This window comes from Haliaeetus albicilla, chromosome 6 (genome assembly GCF_947461875.1).
Source record: "Haliaeetus albicilla chromosome 6, bHalAlb1.1, whole genome shotgun sequence".
In the NCBI taxonomy this organism is placed as follows: domain Eukaryota; kingdom Metazoa; phylum Chordata; class Aves; order Accipitriformes; family Accipitridae; genus Haliaeetus; species Haliaeetus albicilla.
The window spans coordinates 1,379,359-1,399,761 of record NC_091488.1 but is presented as its reverse complement, the minus strand read 5'-3'; the positions used below and the strand labels follow the sequence as shown (position 1 = coordinate 1,399,761).

At 42.8% G+C, this 20,403-nt stretch overlaps 1 protein-coding gene across 2 annotated transcripts in view; it reads left to right on the top strand.

Annotated features, from left to right (window-relative positions):
• The first annotated feature begins 868 nt into the window (after positions 1-868).
• The window catches only part of MAP7D2 (MAP7 domain containing 2), an 86,323-nt gene continuing 66,788 nt past the window's right edge, over positions 869-20,403 (top strand). The window contains exon 1 of one of the 2 annotated variants that reach the window (XM_069784801.1): positions 869-1,331. In XM_069784801.1, coding sequence (XP_069640902.1) covers positions 1,289-1,331 — 43 coding nt within the window. In that variant the 5' untranslated portion in view covers positions 869-1,288. Of the gene's footprint in view, positions 1,332-5,917; positions 5,967-20,403 lie in introns of those variants that run through there. The other variant, XM_069784802.1, reaches the window with a different exon arrangement.

The following is a 20,403-nucleotide window of genomic DNA, read 5'->3' as shown; positions in this document are numbered from 1 at the left end:
TTTGAAGAATGTACAGTGAATATGACATGAAAGATTCCACTTTATATGATGAAAATGAAGAGGAACATTGAAGAACTATACATTAATTAAACACATCCTTTGCACTGAATGAGGCAGGAGTCTTGCGGAACAAAAACACTCCGCAAAGGTAATTTAAAAACCAACTCGTATCACATACTCCATACAGTACTGTAGGGGAGGTTTTTGTCTTTGGAGCTTTAATGCTTTCCATATAGTTTCCTTAAGTTTTCTTTAAACCCTTTCTTTAAAATCCATTCCCTGCTTTCCTGATTCCCAGTCCTGGAAACTCTTCCTCTCCCTTTCCTTTCCCTCAGCACTAAGCCTATATAACTCGCACCGAGCCCAGCTGTTCTTTCCCGTGGGTTCGTCAGGCACCAATAGGCTAAAGATTAATTAAGATTACAGGAGAGTCTTCCTTCTTTTGGTTTTGTTGCCAAAGGAGCCCCTGGAAATCAGGAGGCACAGCTACAGTAAGACAGGTGGGATTTTTCTTCCGTAACGCAAGCAAAACAACACAATTTCATCTGTAGACAGGTAGAATAGTTTTAAGTGGAGCCCCTTGACAGCAGCGTAGCGTGAGGACCAGCTGGCATGAAAAACGTCAACGGAGGCTTTCTGAATTCGGCAGGGTTACGAACAACTCAAGTGAAGTCTTTGATGAGGCAACGTGAGGAGTAACTGTTACCATCCGCACCAACAAAACCTAAATCCAACCTAAAACCTAAACTTTCATTGAGGTGTGTGAACCCAAGCACCAGGACGGGAGTCAAACTGCCGACCTGCGCCCCAGCAGAATCACTCGCGCTCAGCAAGACGCAGCGATGTACTGGGAGACGCATCGGGGATACCAAAGCACACGCTCCCCAGAGAAAAACGAAGGGAACATCCTTTCCTCCTCCACCCCCTTGTACTGACGGCGGCCTGCGTTTTCAGCTCCAGAACGGGCACGGAGCTTGCCCCGAGGCCGGGTGCCCTCCCGCGTCCCCCCCCACGGCCACGCAGCACCAAAACCCAGGCGGCCGGGAGCAGCTGCAGCGTGGGCCGAGGCTCCACCGCGGGGCTGCCGGCGGGATCCCTGCCCGCCCTCAGCGCCGCGGGACGAGCGGCAGCACCTGGCGAGGAGCCGGCCCCGCCGCCGCCGCCGCCGCCCCTCCCCGCCCGCCCTGTCAGGTGCCGCGGGGCGGGCAGTGCGCCTGTGCGGCGGCCCCGCCGAGCTGAGGCGAGCCGAGCTGAGAGCCCCGGCGGTGGCGGGCACCGGCTGAGGAAGATGGCGGAGCCGGGGGCTGCGCGCAGCTACCCGCGGGCGACAGGTAGGGGATGGCTCTGCGGCCCCGCAAGGTGCCGGAGGACGGCGGGTCGCCCTCCCGCCCGCCCGCCTACCTCCCTCAGCTGCTCCCGGCGCCGTCCCGTCCCGTCCCGGGGCTGCCGGAGCCTCCGGGGGCGGCAAGGCGAGGGTCGCTCTCCCCGCCTGCCCGGCAAGGTGCTGAGGGGGCGGCGGCGACGGCGGCGGGAGGGTCCGGCCGCCATCTCGGGCCGGGCCCGGGGCCGCTGTGAGGAGGGATGGGGCGGGATGAGCCGGCGGCTCCTGTGGCGGGGAGTGTGGGGGGGGGGGGCGCCGAGCGGGTGTCGGTGCGGGAGGTGTTTGCCGTGAGGTGGCTTTTGTGCGGCGGGTCGGGCTCGCCCGATTTGATTTCCCCGACCGCCGGCGGTGCTGCCGGGGAGGGCGGCAGCTTGGTTTTGCCCCCAAGTGGAGAGCGGGGAAGGGAGCGATGTGCAAAGCTCGTTTTCGGCCGGTGCCTGGGCCTGCCTGCGGTGGTTGGCCAACCCGGGCGGCAAACTGGTTGAGCTGGTACGGAGCGTGAACGCCTCGCTGGGAGCCCTTTTGCGGGCACGGCGCCCGTTCGGGTGCCTCCTCGTTGCTGGGCGAACGTAACTTTGAATTCCCGAGGGCGAAAAGGGCCGAGTGAGGTGTGGCGGGGGCCGCTGCGGTGCCCGGCGTGGGATCGCGTCCCCCGGCAGCAGGAGATGTTGGGGCCGAGGCTGGCGGACCTGGCCGCGGTAGGTGTGAGGGTGGCTCCGGCGGCTCTTTCCTCGCCCGACCTCTCCCCGGTTCGAGGGATGAGGTGAGTGGTGATTAAGGTGTTAGGCAGCTGCTCGTTATACTTCTGCCTTAATTATCTGATATTTGCTTTGTGGATGGCAAACCATCTAAACCTGGGGCGTAAGAAGGAATTAATTTCCTGCTTGTCCTAAGCCACTGTAGTTTCTAAAAGTAGCTCTACAATTGCTTGGGGAGATAAGGAAGTATTGTTACCCCAAATTGATGGAGTGGGAAGATGAATCCGAGTCTTTTGACTTCTCCGAGGCATCGCTGTGTGGGGAGCCGAGGAGGGAGCCAGGATCACTTGTGTTTGCTGTTCCTCACCCTCCTCCTGTGCTCAGCAGTCACAGCTCCCGCTTGTATAAGCTGTTGCAGTTGAGCAGTCAAGCACTTCTGGGTCTTGGGTCTCCATTTTTCCATGTTTCACATGGAAGAGAAGGGAGAAAACTAGCTAATGCTCAGAATTTATATTTGTGACTTTTTTTTCAGCTCCTCCCTAAAGCCTAAGGAAATCTGCCCAGTGTTCGCTTGCACTCTTCCCAGACGTTTTTCTTCTTGTGTTTTTCTACTTTATACTTTCTAGCTTCAGAGGCAAATGTTGCAAAAAAGCTTTGCTCGTTATATGGACCAGGACATCATCTCTTTTTCACTCTGTATGAGATTGGGAATCCATAGAAAAGGCAGCAAGTGGTACAATTAAAGATGATATCAAGTGGGTCGTGTTGTAGAGCACGGACAGGCACAGGCAGATGTAATCGCTTGTGGTCAAGCATCGACATTTAACACTAATGCCCAAGCACGGCAGTATGGAGTGGTCTCAGCCAAATCTGTTACTTTGAGTTGGCTGCTAGAAGATGGTATATGATGTGGTGTAAAAGATTGCGTGTGTGGTGTGTTTTACAGACAGTAGTGTGGATGTGCGTTGGATCTGTTGCAGCAGACAGTGAGACTTTTTTTCTGGGACCCAACTTACCATTTCTATATCAAGCACAACAGCTGCTAACATACACCGTTAACGTGGATGTGGAAATGATACTCTCTTCATTCATGTGTTTGTATGTATATCTTGGTCCTCGAGCCCTCATCTTGTTCATAGGCATAGGAGGAGTCTTGCCTCCGTGTTCCAAAGTAAAGTGCTCCTTCCCGCTGTGTTGCCCCCCAAAGGGGTGCTGCCCCAGCGACGGGCAGTGGCTGCAGCCACTGTGCCCGTTCCCAAACTTCGCAGTTCTCTGGCAGCATCTGAGTTTTGACCTCTAGGGTCCTCTAGTGCTGAGGGTATTGCTGGGATGGCAGTGAAAGTGAGGCGCCAGATTTAGCGTGTCCATCACTTCAGGCTGTCTGCCCAGATCAAGCTGTAACAAACAAGCCTGCGGTAAGGAAGGTATTTGCATTTCTTGACTACTAGGGAAGAGACTATTGTTCAATGGTTTATAATTCTGCAGAAAGGACCGAAATTCTGTGGCACAAGCAAATAAAATTTGCAGAGCTCAGGTGTATACCTTTGCCAAAAATCAAAGGCATGCGGCAAACAATAGAGATGCTACGGCCTGAGAAGACATTGCAGGAATCTTTTTGTCAGGGAGAGCGTTAGGTGACCAAAATGTAGGCGTTATTGCCGCTGCCATCTGTAGTAACGATAATGACTAAATAGCGTTTGAAGAACAAGCTGCTTGGTATTGAATCTCTCCTCTTCCCTTTTGCTGCCCGGTGAAATTTGCTTAACGTATGTTCTGGGAGATTGAAATACTGAACACTTTGATTTTCAGAGCAAAATATTTTTTCTTCTTATAGAAAAGTTGGTCAGCCCTAAAAGGATTTAAGAAAAAATTATGTGTTGTGCCAACTTAGACTGTATATCACAAAACCAGTTTGTGTGAAAGGAATTCATGTGTGTATTTCTTTAAAAATACTGTGTGGGTTTTTCTTCTTGATAGCAGTGCTTTTCCAACTGATTTCTTATCAGCCAAAATGATTTAAAGAAAGTATGCTTACACTCTTTTTTTTTGTACTATATTCTTTTCTCTCATATATGGACATTGAAGGTTGTTTATCCCCAAGGTTAATTCATGTGCTGCTTTTCATGTGATGTTACCATTTGTGAGTATTGGTTTTAGTTCAGAGCAGTTTAATCTACTACACCCTCTCAAGGTTATCGTTTTATTATTTAAAATACTGTAACACTGACAGACTTTGACTCTGTTCTTTCAAAAAAAAAGTCAGATCCCTTTCCAACTAAGTTTCATTAAATTGCAGTGAAGAAAAATATCTTGCCTTCGAATTCCAAGATTGCAGAAATAAAAAGAAGGTATATCGCTTGAAATGCATGTTAGGCAAGTGAAGCATCTGAAAACTTCAGCGTTTGTAAGGCACTGCTGTATAGCATCACATACCTCCATTTGCTTTGGTGGCTGGCGTATCCGTAGCAGTAGAAAGGCATTGGGGTTACTTTTTTTATATTAGGTAATTATTTCTAGACATGCTAATTGAAGGAGCATGTACATATTTAATGTAAATGAAACTATATATCCTGCATGTTGATATGGTATGAAGATTTATGTAGTAAGGCTTTTTTTGTCTCATGAATAAATAAAACACAATTATAACTTTCTTAGTTATCGGTCTTTTATGTGTGCGGAGCAAAACCAGCAGGGGAAATGCTTTTAAAATCTTATTCATATCTGTCATTCACTTACAAATGCATTTTAAGGTTACAGAAAAGTAAGAGCAAGGCTTTTAATTCTGGACTGTTCAGGTGACTGGGAGAAAAAAAAAAATTATTTCCTTCTTGTGTGTTTCACCTCTGCCAGAAGGTCCTGGTGTCAGTATTGCTGAGTAGTTTGTTTGGCTTTTCTCTGTTCCAGTTATCTTGACCACTCCTCGTGAAATCTGGGTTTTGCACCAACTCTCTGACAGGGCATTGCAGTTTTCAGCCCTTTGTTTACGACTGGCTCAAGCTGTTGAGGAGATCCTAGAAGCAGTTATTCTCAATTTAAGTTCTATATCCATTTATGTGTTGTTTTGTTTTTTAAAGTATTGTTTGTATAGAATTTTTATAACTAACTGGACCGACCAGGTTGGGGGGAAATACAGATGATCAGGAAACGAATGCAAATTATGCGAAAGCTAATTGCATTGAGTAACAACCAGCTCAGGTTGTCTGCTCTCTGTTTCCATCTTCCTCCTTTAATGGGCTCTCACAGTTGTTCTCAGCCTGATAACTTTGGGGTTTGTGAGGTCTGTGAATCTCCTAGGTTCTGTTTGATATAGTTACCTTTCAGGTGGTGTGTGGGTGATAGGTGGTACAGTGATTTGGGTCAGTAAGTATCTTAGATACACTTGTGTTACATGCACACATTTAACTTTCTTGTGAATCTCTCCTACTGGCTGAGAGGGAAAATTTGGATAATATGCTTAAATAATGGAATGTTGTAACTCAACCAAGGTTATTGCAGTAATCAAAAGCAAAGCTCTTTCAGTACTGCAACAGATTTATTTTTTTAACCTGCATGGTTGATGATGTTTAGATAATTTCTGAGTTGTTTTGCTGTAACTGACTTGTGTTCTGTATTTCCATCACAACTTGATATATTACCTGTGTATTTTCTATGGTTGGAATTAGTGCGTGTAAGAACATGGTATGTGTTAGTTTTCCCAATGTACTTGTGTTCAAGCAGCTTACCCAGTGAAAAAAGTGACTTGAAACCTTGGCTTATCGCAGAGGTATTTTACAGCATAGTATTACCCTGGACTGACTTTAGACAGGATATTTAGAAATGCCTTTCGCTGTGTTTTATCTCCACAAGATGAATGATGATGATGGTGTGTGGGAGCATAAAGATAAGAGGTAAGTGGGTTTCACAAAGTGGAAATCTAACCATTAAAATGGAGAAAAAAAATATTAAAGAAACTCAAGATTATTGTTATTATTTAAAACACTGTAACACATCTGCCAGACTTTGTCATTCAAATAATACATTTTTTCTTCCTTTCTTCATTTGTATCATGAAACTGTCAAGATCCTAAAACCATAGCACCCAGTACTCTCTGTGGGTCTGAATGTTCTAAGGATCTTTATAAAGTACTTCTTGTTGCAGCTAAATAGTAATCAAAATGTTTCATATAGAATTAATTCTGCTTTTGAGTTGTCTTGTGTGATCTGTGTATGTACATACATAATGCATAAATGTTTAAGGCTTTCTGCAGATGTGATGAATTAATATATTAAAATGCCTGTTGGTTACATCTTAGTTTTTTTCTTCATTTTCTGCCTGTAACTCTTAAATGAATTATCTGCAGTAGTTACACTTTTCTTTAACTATTTAATATCTGTCTCCTCTGTGATATGAAGTCTTGTGGAGCATGTGCTTGTTTTCATTTACTGTATTATTTGCGTATATCATTTTTGCTTACCAAATGCCAGATAAAACTGTGTGGAAATGTTTTGCCCTAAATTCTGGGATGTCAGTTTCTCTTTTGCACTTGAATATCTGGAGGGTTTTGCTACTGCTTTCAAGTGTGTGTTTGTGTGTGTTTTCCTTTGATCAAGAGGAAGCTGCTTGTTCTTGTGGTATTAAGGTGCTGCAGACAAACGTCTACTTTGCTGAGATTGATAAAGCATTTCTGTGATCTTTGCATAAACTTCAGTTAAGTAGCAGGTAGGCTCCTTTTTGCTTTTTAGCTGCTTTTCAGTAAGAATGTCCAAAGCAGTGGTGCCTGGAAGAAGTATTCCTGATGTTGTGGAGGGTTTTCACGGTTGTGTTGTGGTAGCTGTTTGCTTAGCAGTCATTTTTCTTTAGCACACTGAGAAAAACAGTTTAAAGTTTTTTTTCTTTCACTGTGGTTTCATGTTATTTTTCCTGGCATAAATAAAGGTGCCAGTAGCAAACTTCTCTTATTAATATTTCACTTTTGTCAAATTAATTCATTTACAGTATGGAAACTGCAACTTTTTGTGTCCCAGTGTTAACGCATATGTGCTTTTATTGATTGGGATAACTTGAAAAACATAGTGTGGAGCTGAATTTCTTGTAGTAATTTAACAGAAGAGATTGTTTCCTGTGCGTCATATAATATTTAACTTTTTGAACTTTCTGTTTTCCATTACAAGAGTAAATATATGTTTGGCGCAGTCCGGGGCGTCCAAATCCTTTTTCTGGTGTGTGAAAAATCTGCAAACTCTCCTTTTTCTGTACTTTGAGTACAGAAATAGATGAAATTGTTCAAGCTTTTGCAGTCAACGCCTTTACTAATAATCACATCTGTTGTTTTGTAAAGTCATTCCTGTGTGCTTGCATTTGCCTTCCAAGAGGACCAGTCCACTGAATATGTATTAACTTGGTTTGATAGGATGAACATTTTAGTCTGGGGTGCCTTCTGAGTTGGTACTTCGTGCCAGAGCTGGCTGTCTGTTGGCCCCAAGTGCACATTAATGCATCTGCTTGCACAAAAAGAGAAATGGATTTTATGCCCCATAACCATAGCACCATCATCATTGCATTGTGCATCCAGCCATTTTGGAAGAAGAAGGTATGTGAAGCTTCATAAATCTACTTTCCTTTGCTGAATAATTTCTCTTAGATATTCCTTTTTCCTACTAGTGATTTTAATAAATAAAATGAGGCTGTAGAATTTATCACTTCTCCCTCAGGTTTTGATAGGATGGAAAAGGATGTGTTGGATAAAAATACACGATACCGTGTATCAGTTCGTGGATGCCACTGTAAAAACATCTCAAAAAATCTTTAAGAAAATAGTAGTAACACTAGTATATCTAATTGTTTTGTCTGTTTTAATGCCAGATGCTGGAGGACGTATTGTGGTTTTGTTTCAATTAGGTAAAATCTGGGAGTATGCCTTGCTTGGTTCAATCCATATGAATTATCAACTTACTTGTCTGATGCCAAGCAGAAGCTAGCAGAGCTCTTCTTTACTTAAGCAAAACGTTCATTCGCGTATTTATAGTTGGCAGTTAATTTTGGTTGTAGGTGTGGTGGAATACTGAAATTCTTATTGTGGCTTTGATCAAAAAAGAAAGATACAAATTTCCCTAAGGCAGTGCAGCATGCCTGGGTTTATTAAGTAGAGCAAAAATGCTGAAGGGGTCTTCCCCTGCCCGGCCAGGGAGAGCACTGCTGCTTTTTCGCTTAGGCCGTAAATCAAGTAATGGTTTGAAGAATACTCCAGTCTGAATAAAGTAGCCTTGATTATTGAGTTGCAGTAAACTTCCAATATACAATTATATTGTAAGTAAAATAAACCTCATTTTGAAAAAAACTCCAGTCATGTAAAACAAAAATATTTTTTTCATGCTACTAAGTTGGCTACATGGCAAATCACACAAGAAGGGCCTTTCCTTTTGTCCCAGAAGGGAAAATAGGACGATACTGCAGTGTCTATCCACACATCATTACTGTGATTTTACGTATTTTAAGTAAAGGGGTTTAATTTCCCTTCCCTTGGGAGGGTGCTGTCAAGTAATGGGAAGCACATTCCTGCTCCCATCGCTGGTGACCCGCCTGCTCTCGACAGTCATTTTTATTCCTTCTTTTGTGTTGAATGTGGCGTGTGTGTGTGTGTGAGTCTGTGTCAGGGGAAGGAGACCTCAGGGAGAGGACTGGAAACGTGCTGTTGGGGCTCTTAAAATGTTGATAAACAGTAAGCCAATTATGGCTTCCAAAATAAATGATGGATGAGCTGGTTCTCCTTTCCTGGGCCTACAGGGAAGAGGGACTGGGGCTTTACTTTTATCCTTAGTTTTTTGACTTGTAGTACTGTGCTTCAGCCGCAGGGCATCTTTTCCCCATATGCTTGATGGTCTATTAATAGATATAAGTATTTCCATTATGTTTCCTGGGTTTAGTAGCGCTAAGTGCTGTGGTTATAAGTAAACATGGCAATTCTCAACAGTCATGGGAAGTGGTTTAATGGTGCAATGAAATACATGGGTGACCTTCCTTTGGCATAAATGGGTTTTTGATGAGGTTCTGGACGAGGACACTGGATTGCAGGCTTGTAGTCCAGAATGTGTTTCATGGCTGGGTTATGGCAATGGATGAAAATGTTTGAGTGGTGCATAGGGGAGAGATTGTTTAGAGAAAGTATTATGCAGAAAGTTTGGATTTCCATTATCAAGTTACGGCACTGAAAGAAAATCTGAAACAGAAATAACTGCACAGATTATTTGAGGCATTTACAGATAACAGGAAGAGTTTGCTTTTCATAATGCTTTTTATAATCTAAGGGCAATCTTGCATTTCCCTGCCTTGCAGTATGTTTTCCCTGTTCTGGGTTGGTGTGGTTTTGCTTTCTTTGTTTTTTTTGTTTTTGTTTTTTTTTTTTTTTTTTAACTCCCCTCTGAGGTTTTGTAGTCTCTGTTCTTATACCATAGTCACTGCCTGTATCCAGTCTCCCTTTAAGTCTCACACTGCCAAAGGGTGTTTTTAAAAGAACAGGTAGACTGCCTTTGTATCTTAATATATTAATCTGTGATGAAGTTCTCCAAATGATGTGTGAATGGAACTGAAAGTCATGTTACACAGTACAAGCACATCCACTTTCAAATCCAATTTTTGTCATGACTGGTCTGTTTGTAATGCTGAAGACGAACTGAAGACTATAAAGGAAGTCTTCATGCAACCGAAGTTCCTTGTAATGAATGCTCCCTAAAGCATAGTGACAAGCTTACAGGCCATGTAGCAACTCAAAAGGTGTTTAAAATAGCACAGTAATGCTCCTGGAAGACCACTGAATTCTCTGTTGATGTAAAACGCCTGTAATGCATAGATCTTCTGTTGCCTACTTGCTGATAATGGTGCACCCATGCTATTGATAAACTGACATCCTACTAGGTTAACTCTTGAGGTTTTTATAAATTGCCTTTTTATTTTTCTCTCTAATGGTGTTTTCCTCCTTCTCCATTCTCATCTGCTCACCCCTGCCTACAAGGGCAGAAGGATGGCCACTTCAGTCAGAGCAACAGTACCTCCTTCACTGCGCTCTCTTCCCTGGTGGCTAGAAGAAGGCATTGGGGGCAGGGTGTAAGATCACTGCAAGCATACACTGTGCTTCCTAGTGTCCCACAAATTACAGCTTCAGGAGCTAGAGATGCATCCAGAAGACTTGGCTATATCTTCCATATATATATATACATACACACACACTCCTGTGTTTTAGCTTGCTCCTTGCTCCAGCTTCATAATTGCACTCAATGCAGTAATTAATTCTTGCACTCTGTGCTCCAGCAGAGCTTGCCCTGCTCCATCCAGCCTCGGGAGCGGAGGGAGAGAAAAGCGTGATGCCAAGGCAGAGGCTGGTCCCATCAGATGGGCTCTGGCAGGAATCGACCTCTCACCAGCCCACCTGCCTCCTGCAGTTGGAGCCCGGAGGGCTAAAGTGGCTCTTATGTTTTTCTTGTGGCAGCTGCAGGGGAGGCAAGGAGACTGGGAAGAGGAAAAAGGTGGAAAGGAAAAGAAAATGCATTCGATGCTATTTAACCTCTGCTTCAGGCATTCCTGTTCAGAAATGGAGAATCACCATATCAAAGGGCTCTTTGAAAATCAAAGGTAACAAAAAAACAAACAAGCTGAGGAATGTTTTCCTAGTCTTCACAGCAGCTATTGGCTACCATGTTGCAGTATGATATAGTTCCTTAAGTTAACGACTTCTCCAAGTAGAGGGGCAGAAGTCCTCAAGATGGTTTTCTAATGGCTGTTTTGCACTGAAACGAATCCAGATGCCTCCTGGTGATGCACATATCTTGAGAAACTCTGGTCAAAACTCCTATGGTATAAGGTAGGGCTTGGAAGGTGGGATTTTTGTGTTCTGACCTTCAGTCCCAATGGCTGAGACCTGCTGGAGCTGATTCTGAGAAGCAGCATTTCAGGCTGATTATATTGTACAGTCCTTCACAATATCCGACAGCTGAGAAGCCCCGAGAAAGAAAATTGTTAAAGGAATATGGAATAACAGTTCAGCAGCTAAAAGCTAGCTTTAACTCCAACTAGGTTTGAATACATTCAGCCCCCCCCTTTTTGTTTCCAGCTATATAATCTAGTCTATTGCTTCATGCCTTGCCAGAATAAAACCAATATTTTATTTTGTTCTTAAGTGTCATTTGGTAAAAAGGTGGTTTCAGCATCGTCTGGCAGATGCTAAGTAATCTTTTTAGGGAACAGTGAAATAAATAAATAATTACATATTTATTTGTAGGTAGAGCTTGAGTAACAACCATTGAGTGTACAGTGGGGTCTTTGGGAATTGAATTGATGTAGTTACACAAACTTCTAAGGGCTGATAGTGTCAGGTTTGTAGATAGAAAACCTCTTTCAGTGTGCATCAGCTAGCACTGCTTTGATAAGGTGGTGCAGGGTTTGGCTCCTGATTCTGGATTTACCCAAGCGCATTATACTGAAGTAATCTGTGCCTGAGTCTTCAAATGTTTCATCAGGCACAAGAATGTCTTTATCTTCTAGTGGTAGCTGACTTTCTCCTTTTTGTTCAGAAATGTTCAGTGCATCAGTAAAAATGTAGTAAAAGCAAAGACAAAAATATTTCTCTCTTACAGTTAGATAGTCTTCTTGCCTATGGACAGAGACAATACCAAAAAGTTTGGTTGCTTGTTTGGGAGAACTTATTTTCAAATACCATTGTGCTCTCATGTAAGAGGTTTGGATGCTGAATATTCTACTGGTATGGGGTTTTGTTGGTGGCATTAATCCTTCTCAGTGAGGTAGAGAATGTGGATATAGTTGGCTGCTTGTGACACTATACCTGTAATTTTCTTTGTCCCATTGTCTGCTACCCCAGGTGAATCCATTCCTCCTGCTGCTGTCAATTCAGGCATAGAGGAAGGCCATCCTTCTTGTGTGTGCGTAGACCTGCTGTTCCTTTTTCCAAGCTTTCCTCTTACATGCGCAGGAGGGGATGTGACTTTTGCTGCAACTCTGACTCCTCCTCTTCCCTTCCAAAATATTTACTGGCTTCTGTTACTTAAGCCAACTCAACCTACTCATTCCTCTCCTCTTTCACTTGTTGTGGGTAGGCAGGTTTTTCAAGCCCTGACTCTGTCTTTTGATTTGTATCTACATGTGAAACAAAATTCTGGAAGGATGCAGGATTCCTGTGCAAGTTCCGACTTTCAGCCTGGGTGTGTGGTGATATGGGGTTCTGTGTTCAGGAGAACTACTTTCTGTTGTGAGTATTGAACAAAAGCCTTGTCTTGTACAGGTGTGTCCTGAACTTTGATCTGACCAGTTAATCTGTGTCTAATCAGTCCTGGCAAGGAGCTCCATAGTCAGCTGCCTTCTGCTAAGAATGCTACATCTGATGAATGTGTCTTTCCAGTGAGGCAAGGTTTGTGGACAGATAACCTCTTTTTATTAGACCAACCAATTATAGTCCAAACAAGCGAGCTTTTTTTGCCCATCAGTCTGGAGAAAGAGCAGGTGCATCCTGGTTCATGACACGTGGAGGTGGAGAGGACAAAAGAACAGGAGAAGCAGATGCAGAAGCCTTGAGACTCCCTTGGCAGCAGTGAGTTCCTGCTCTTGCAGGGGCATGGGATGTTGTGACCCAGCCTTTTATATTGGAACACAGCAACTGTGATCTTTTACTTTGGTACAGGTGTGCTGCAGTATGGCAGCCACTGCTCAGGGTGGTTCTGTCAACTTGGTGCAGGCTCTAGATAAGCATTAGTCAAGAGGGAGGGAATAAAAGTTCAGATGTCTAATTTGCTTTGAAATGTATTCCAGTATGGTTCCTGGATTTGCAGAGTGAATGTTGCTATTGCATTTCAAGAAGTATTGACTAGATGAAGTTAAGACAAATTTCTTGGGATATAGAACAAAGTGTGGAATAAGCAACTACTGCTGTTCTCGTATTACCATTGATGGGTTTTGGGGTTTCGTGCTTATGTCAAAAACTACTGCAGTTCTTGTTTGCTTTCCCCTAATGTAGCAACCCTGATTAGTAGGTTTATTAACTAAAGTTGTAGTAGTGGAATTCCGGATTAGCAAAGGAAAGTAAAACTGGTGTAAAAGAAGAAATAAAAAAAGCCCCCCCCCCAAACTTTTTGACATATCTCTCTTGTTAGTATGTTTTGGACCAGGATGCATACTTCTGTGATTTTTAAAAGTAACTAAACCAAGAGAGAATCACTGACGTGTCACATTGTTGTATGCAGTTTTCAGATTTCTTGTTGTAAATGCTGCAGTTAGCATATTTTTGAATGCACTCTCTTGCAGTAATTGCGAAATATTTATCAATTTCTAAATCCAGTAAGTACATTTAAGTAGGCAAGGCTCTTGTTTTATGTACTGCAGCTGATTTGTTGCCTAGGTTTTTCACCTGTTTGCACTGTATAGTGAATGAAGAGATAAATGACACTAGTCGTTAGCTTCCATGAAAAACATTTCCTTGCTTTGAGAGCTTCCTTTGTCAAGGAAAAATGTCAGATGCAAGCTTGCTGGCTTCGTGGAAGAAGTAAGAATGTCAGCCATAACGCTGTTAGCAAGGGTTGGATTTTTCATTCTGAATGTGGTGGGATTTGTGGCACCAGATGGCGGGCACATCTGGAGCTAAACTGCAGCAGGCAAGCATGTTGCTGTGGCTTTTTTTGCATGGGCTCTGCACATGGAGACTCTGCTGGTATAGGGTTCTACCATTTCTTTGGTAGAAGGGAATTTAACAGTGTCAAGTCTGTTGTATTACTAAAGCAGTAGCAGCTTTGCTGTTTTTCTGTAAGATATTTGTGGAGGATTTTAGGGTTGGAAGAGAGTAGAAGAGATCCTGCTGCCACCTACAGCATCACCAAATATCAGCTCTATTCCTAGCACATACGTGCTGTCCTTCAGTGTTTCAGGATTTAAGTTACTAAGATAGTTAGGGATATGTAGTAGTTATCTGAAAAAACACCTTTTCTCTTACTCTAGCTGAGCTGTGCTTCTCATCGGGAGCCTTAACTGGAACCCACTGTCAGAGCCTTACATGCCTGAGGGCAAATTTTTTTCAGCACATTTGAACGGATGGGAGTATATGAGGCCATGTACAACTGCTTAGTTTCAGATTTAAGAGCTGTCAAAATCATTATAAAACTATTCTTGATATTTAGCCTTGTTATATTCCCCTTGATGAAAAGTTCAGGGCCGTGTAAATAAAGGGGGGGAGAAATTAAGGTTGTGGTTTGTGCTGTGTAGAATATCTTTAGAAATTTTTTGCCTTTGAGAATAGTATGTATTTTCATCTCCTACACAGATTGCCTGCTAAGTATAGAGAAGTAGCAGCTCTTTTAACACTTTGCTTGTAGCATGAGGGCATGTGCTTTTTAAAATGGTTGGCAGAACAGCAAATTGCTGTCAGAAGGAGTGAGGGTGTTTGCGTATAGCACAGACACATCTAGGAGATGAAAAGTTAATCCAAGAAGATACGGTAAGCTATTGAGAAAGGTGGAGACTTCCCTGACTACTTTCATGTCTCATTTTTAAAATTTAGGTAGCTGAAAGGTGTGTAGTAGTTTTGTTTGACAGAGTGAGAGTAGTAGACAAATGCGTGTGGGGAGCGGAGGTTGCAAAAGCATTTTAAACTGTGTCCTCATACATGTGTGTGGAGGCAGGGGGTAAACTACAGAGAGGTCAGTATGTGTTGGCAAGGATAGTGCAACCAGTCTATTTTAGGAAGAGTTGGGTAATGGGTATGAAACTGTACATTTTTTTGAGACTCTCTAGAAATGTAAAGCTGGAGGTGATTGCCTCCCTTTGGGGTCCTCATGGCTTAGGGACAGTGATAAGGAAAGATGCTTTAACCACAACAAAGGCACATCTTGGGCTTGATTTCAGGGAGGTGAGGTGTCTACAGTTCACAGCTGGGATACTGAGCATCCACATGTTTTGCAGATGGGCCTTGTGTCGGGGAGACAGCATAAGCTGCTGTGAGGCAGCGTGGGGTTAACCTCAGCTTGTTGCAATTCATGGAAAGCTTTCAGTTTCAAAAACCTTCTCTCTATTTGAAACATTTCATGTCAAATATTAGTGTTCTTTTTATGCCTGTGTTAACACTACTCTATAAAGTCTTAAAGGATGACCAACGCAAATCACAGTTGATGTAGTGTGCGCAGCACTGACAGCTTTGATGTCAGTAGTAAGGAGGGAATCCATTCACTCTTCATTTTTCTGTAGGAGCTTTTAGGTTCTTCTGAAAAGGAACAAACAAAATCGCTGCTTCAGATGTACACAGGCACGTTCTGGCAAATTATTCAGTGATTCTTCTGTGCAGCTGCCTGTTCTCGGAAGAACCGTGTCAGTGAGGGGAAAACGTTAGGAAGCTCACACTGATGTTTTGTTGTGGGGGAACTACAGAAACAGGAATGCTTATTTACATGTAGCATGTTCTTTTGTGTAGCTGATGCTACCAAGACATGACTGTAGTTATGTATATGTGACCAACTGGTATTTTCCTTAAGCCTTCTCATGATGCATTGACTTTTTTTTTTTCCTCCTAGCTTGAGTACTCTACTGTAAGAAATCATTATTAGTTGAAGTCACTAACTCATGACATTTGCTCTGATGTTTCCCTTTCTACAGTGAGGTTTGAGTTTTGCAAGGAAGATACATTTGCTAATCAGTGACCATGACTTGATCCCCTAGAAGGACGCAGAGCTTTTGAAATTGCTTGGATTTCAAAAAAAAAAAGGGGGGGGGGGCAGCAGGGAGAAGATATTGGAAAGCAGCTGGGTGTGGTGGTGTTTTGTTTTGGTTTTAGAGATGTTGACTTAAAAGCGAGAATGAAGCTCATCATTTTAGTGTCAAAGCTCTGAAAAATTATGGAGGAATAAACAAGCAGTGAATCTGTTAACATTTTGTAGTGCATTATTTGGCATGCGTCTTGCAACAGGGTTAAGAACATACATGTGTGTGTAATTACTTTTTTTAAGAAATTGTGATACCAAGGGTGAAGCATGGAACTAACACCTGAATTTCTCAAATTTTAATCTCACCTCTGTGCCATTTCTGCATCTATCCTCTCTCATTTCCTCAACTGTTGCAAAAACAGCTTTTGCTGTTGGCATTAACATTTTTACAATGCTTTTAAAAGGCTGATACAATATATTAAGACAGACAGGTATAGGTTGTTCACTTGAAGAGTTTAATACAATTTTTTTCTTGCCTCAGGAGTTTGTCTCCCCTGTGGTCAGGAGGATTGAATTTCTTTTACGAATAGCTATAGTTTGTATGGGAAAAATCTTGAGGAAGCTATTTTTGAGCAATACCTCTTAATTTACTTATGTCAGGTGTAAAATGAAGGCCAAAGAAGATGGTGAGAAGAGGGCATTCCTGTTCCCTGTTTTTAATGTCCGTGAGTGACAAAAGACCTGGTGTAAAATACACTCTCAACTACAGTTTTTGCAAGTTTGTTTTTAATAGATCTTGCCTCCTACTGTTTTGTTAATATGAAGACAGTGTGCATGTGTCTACGTAGAGTGGAGAAAATCATCCTAGAAGCGCCTGGCCATAGACATACTTAACTCTGATCAATAGTGCAGGATGTGGGAATTCTCTTCCTCTGGCAAAATTGCTTTTTTCTCCAGCTGTTTCTGCCATTCCTAATGACTTACTCATCAAAAGGTATCACTGCTAATATTTCTTTTACAGAAGGAGATTTTGCATCCCAGACACATGGCTAAAATTGAGCAAAACCATGCTTAATAAAGAATGACATATATTAATTAAAGAATAAAAAGGGTCCATATATATTTTTATTCTGTGAAGTAACGTCATTATATTAGAGAGCAACTCATCGATTTTCTTCTTGGTCCTGTTACATATTTATACATGTGGAAACATAAGGGTTTTGTGTATAGATTTTTATCTTTAGTCAGATCTCTGCTTTTATGAAAGAATTCTTTTAAAAGGAGCATCCTTCTCCTGTTAGATGATCCTGGGGGGGGGGGGGGGGGAATCAATGTATGAGGTTGTATACCGGAACATCTAGTAGATGTGTTGACTTAAAAATCTTTCATCTGGCATATAAACAGGAAGAAAAATGCACTTCAGTACGGTTATTTATTTATTCGTACTGTTTGTTATTTTTCATCCTTTGGTAACAGATTTCTAACTTTTGCAGGTTTTGTATGTGTGTGTATATATATATTTTTATATATATATGAATTCATTGGAAGTGTCCTGTATTTACTTGTACTTTCCATAGAATTCTTCTACACACAATCACAGGAAGAAAATAGCATACATCCCTTTGGTTTAGTGGGATTTATTGTCATGATGAGAAAAAGGGTAATGGGATTAAGATTAAATAAAGGTCGAGCATTTTATGTTAGCATTACTGCACTGCTTTTGTCTCCTAGTGACCTTTTTCAGGCGTCACTCTTGCTGTGCTTTCATTAAACTGTGAAAACTCTGAGCTCTCCTCTGGTTTATTTCTTACCTCTGCAGTTAACGGTGCATGAGTGCTGTCTATTTCATGCTGCTCTGAGCATGCAGCTGGAGCAAGCACTAAACCTGAAAGTATATATTTGAAAGCTGGTACTATTACTGTGTTAATTTGTTGAAAATAGACTCTCCTGGGAAACAGTACCTGCTAATGAGTGTTTACACAGGTTTGTCACAGGGGAAGTTGATGTCATCAAGTGCAGATTTGTCAGTGTTACATCAAGAACTAGGTTAGGCATTCCGCTTCTTAAATGTTTCATTTTGATGAAATAGGATTTGAGGCTATGTTTCGTTTCTTTAGCAGTCCAAGGAGATAATTATGAAATTAAGTGCCAAATGTTTTAGTTCCTTTGCTGAGATGCTTTAGCTGGTGTCTCTACTGTTCTTCTCAAAGCCTTGCTATTCTGTCCTTTCATTCCCTCAAGGTCTGTTCCTCTGACAGTGAAGGAGCACTGCCTTCATTCAGCAACCAAAGGCTGATGCAGGATACAGTCATATATAATGGAACTGAAAAATAGGAGCTTTAGATAGTCTAAGCTGTTAGAAACCCTGATTTTAGTGTGTTCTAGAAGCCTTTGATCCTTAGCTGGAAATTCATCATGAAATGTCCCTTCCCTGAAGGGCATCTATGTTCTGCTGCCTAATGTTCTTCCTTTGTCATCAATAAAAATGTAGAGTTTTGAGATTATTTTTTTTTTCTTCCTCCAAATGTTTAAATAAAAACTGCCTGCCTTGGTATTACATCTGCAGTGTCATTTTTCAGCTGTTAGTAAGCAGGCAAATGAAGACAGGTGAAAACACCTGTAGAAAATCCACCCTTTCCTTTGTCTGCACCCTAATGCCTCCTGGCAGCAGAGCGCACAAATTGCATTACTGTGCACAGTTGGGCGCTCTGCAGGAATTCGTCTGACATCTGTCTGCACTGTTTTTCTTGGGCTCCCTTTAAGTAGAGTCTAATTTCTCTAATTCCTCCCTCAGGAGGAGGTGAGGGTCCTAGAAGTACCCCCTGCTCCAGAAAGTGAGCGAGAGGGAAGCTGAGAGCTACTAGCATGGAGGTGGGTGTCTATTTAATCGGGCAGCTGAAGTGAGGATGAATCTCGCCCTCCCTGGTACGTTGGAGATGCTGTGGCTGTCCTAATGGAGTGCTGCTCTGTGTCTGAGGAAACAATTTGTGAGCCACCATCCACTCTTCATGAGATGCTGACAGCTGTAGCAGTCACTTTAATCCTCGCCGGTCAGGCTTTTGGGGTGCTCGAGGTGCGCGGGAGGGCTGGTTACGGCCCTTCCCGGACACGGGGTTGAACCCCCTGCCTGCGTGCCCGTGGGTGGGAAGCCGGGTGCTGTTTGCAAGTCGGGTTTATCGTTCATGCTGCAAAGGTTAAGTGCCAGTCTGCTCTGACATTTTGCCTTCTGTAGGAGTGTGTTGCTGCTGGCTAGCAATTCACCAAGCCTCCGCTCGGCCGTGGCCTTTCTCAGAAACCTTTGACTAACTCACAAAGATGTAGTCAATGAGACTTTTCCAGCGGTAGCAGTTTGTTTCGAGCTGCTGTCTTCCTCAGTACCCTGAATGGCTTTCCCTGGTGTGTGACTTGAGAAGCCCCTTCTAGGCGAGGGAAAGCTGTTTGTGATCTGTAGGACGGGCAGCACGCGGCCAGGAGGCTGTTGGTTCGGCAGCACTGTTGTGGAAGGTGGCAGAGCTGAGCTACGTGACCACGCGGACCACACCTGAACCAGACGTGGACAGCGCGTGGCGATAATGGGACAAGATTGCGAGGCTATAATGGCGTGGGAATGTATATAAATTATAGAGGCCATTATTATGTCTTGGAGGGCTTTAAGGACTTTGTTTAGCTGCTTAAAAGTAGTTGTTCATGATAAAGCAGAACTTGCAGCTTGCTTAATGCTTTTGCTTAACGTTGACCTATCCTCTGACTGGAGGAATAAGAAGATCTGGAGCCAGTTTGAGCCAGGAAAAGGAGATGTAGTAACCACTAGCCTAAAAACAGGAAAGAAAAAGCCCGCCTAGGGATGGGAAAAAGGACCCAATGAGAGAGGGGACAACCCCAGACCCAAATATTACTGTTGGACCAGACTATGGTGTGAGGGGCAGGAACTTAGACTGCAAGGGTATAATTGCCCAGGGAGTTTAGTGTTTGGGGTCCCTCTCCGGAGGCATCCAGCTCAGGCTGTCTGAATCTGTGCACCATCCGCTCCGGGCAGTTAAAGCCTTGGGTGGTCTGTGTGCGTGACTCCTCCATCGGTGTGTGAATGCTCCGGCAGCAGCTTCCTTAACACCACTGAGTTCATTGCTGGTAATCGCTTCATTAAACCACTTATCACTTCATTTAAATATCTTCTTCATTTCACAGGACACTCTTTAACAGATATATTGATGTATCCTGAAAAAAAATTTACAGCATGCAGTTGCTTCTCTGGCTCTGAAATAGAGGTTTGTTTTAACCATAAATGGTATTACTGCTCCACATATACTGTATGTCACTATATAACCTTTGACCACTGTGGTTATAACACATGCTGCTTAAAACACCACAAACACTATTTGCTTAGCTTTTGGCAATATAGTAATTGGAAATGTGGGATGGATGTTACCATGAGAGTTGCCCGTCCCTGTTTTAGAAAGGTCTGTGCAAGGTAAACATGTATATATGGATTCCTGTAAAGCCTGTCATTCAGCAAAGTGTTTGGGACTAGGTTTGGAAAAAAATAAATGCAAAATTCAAAAATCATCAAGCTTCAGGTTTTCAGTTTGAGTTTTGTTTTCATTATACAACTTGTTGATCCATGTAGGGTATTTTTATTGCTAAATTGCAGGTAGTCATGAGA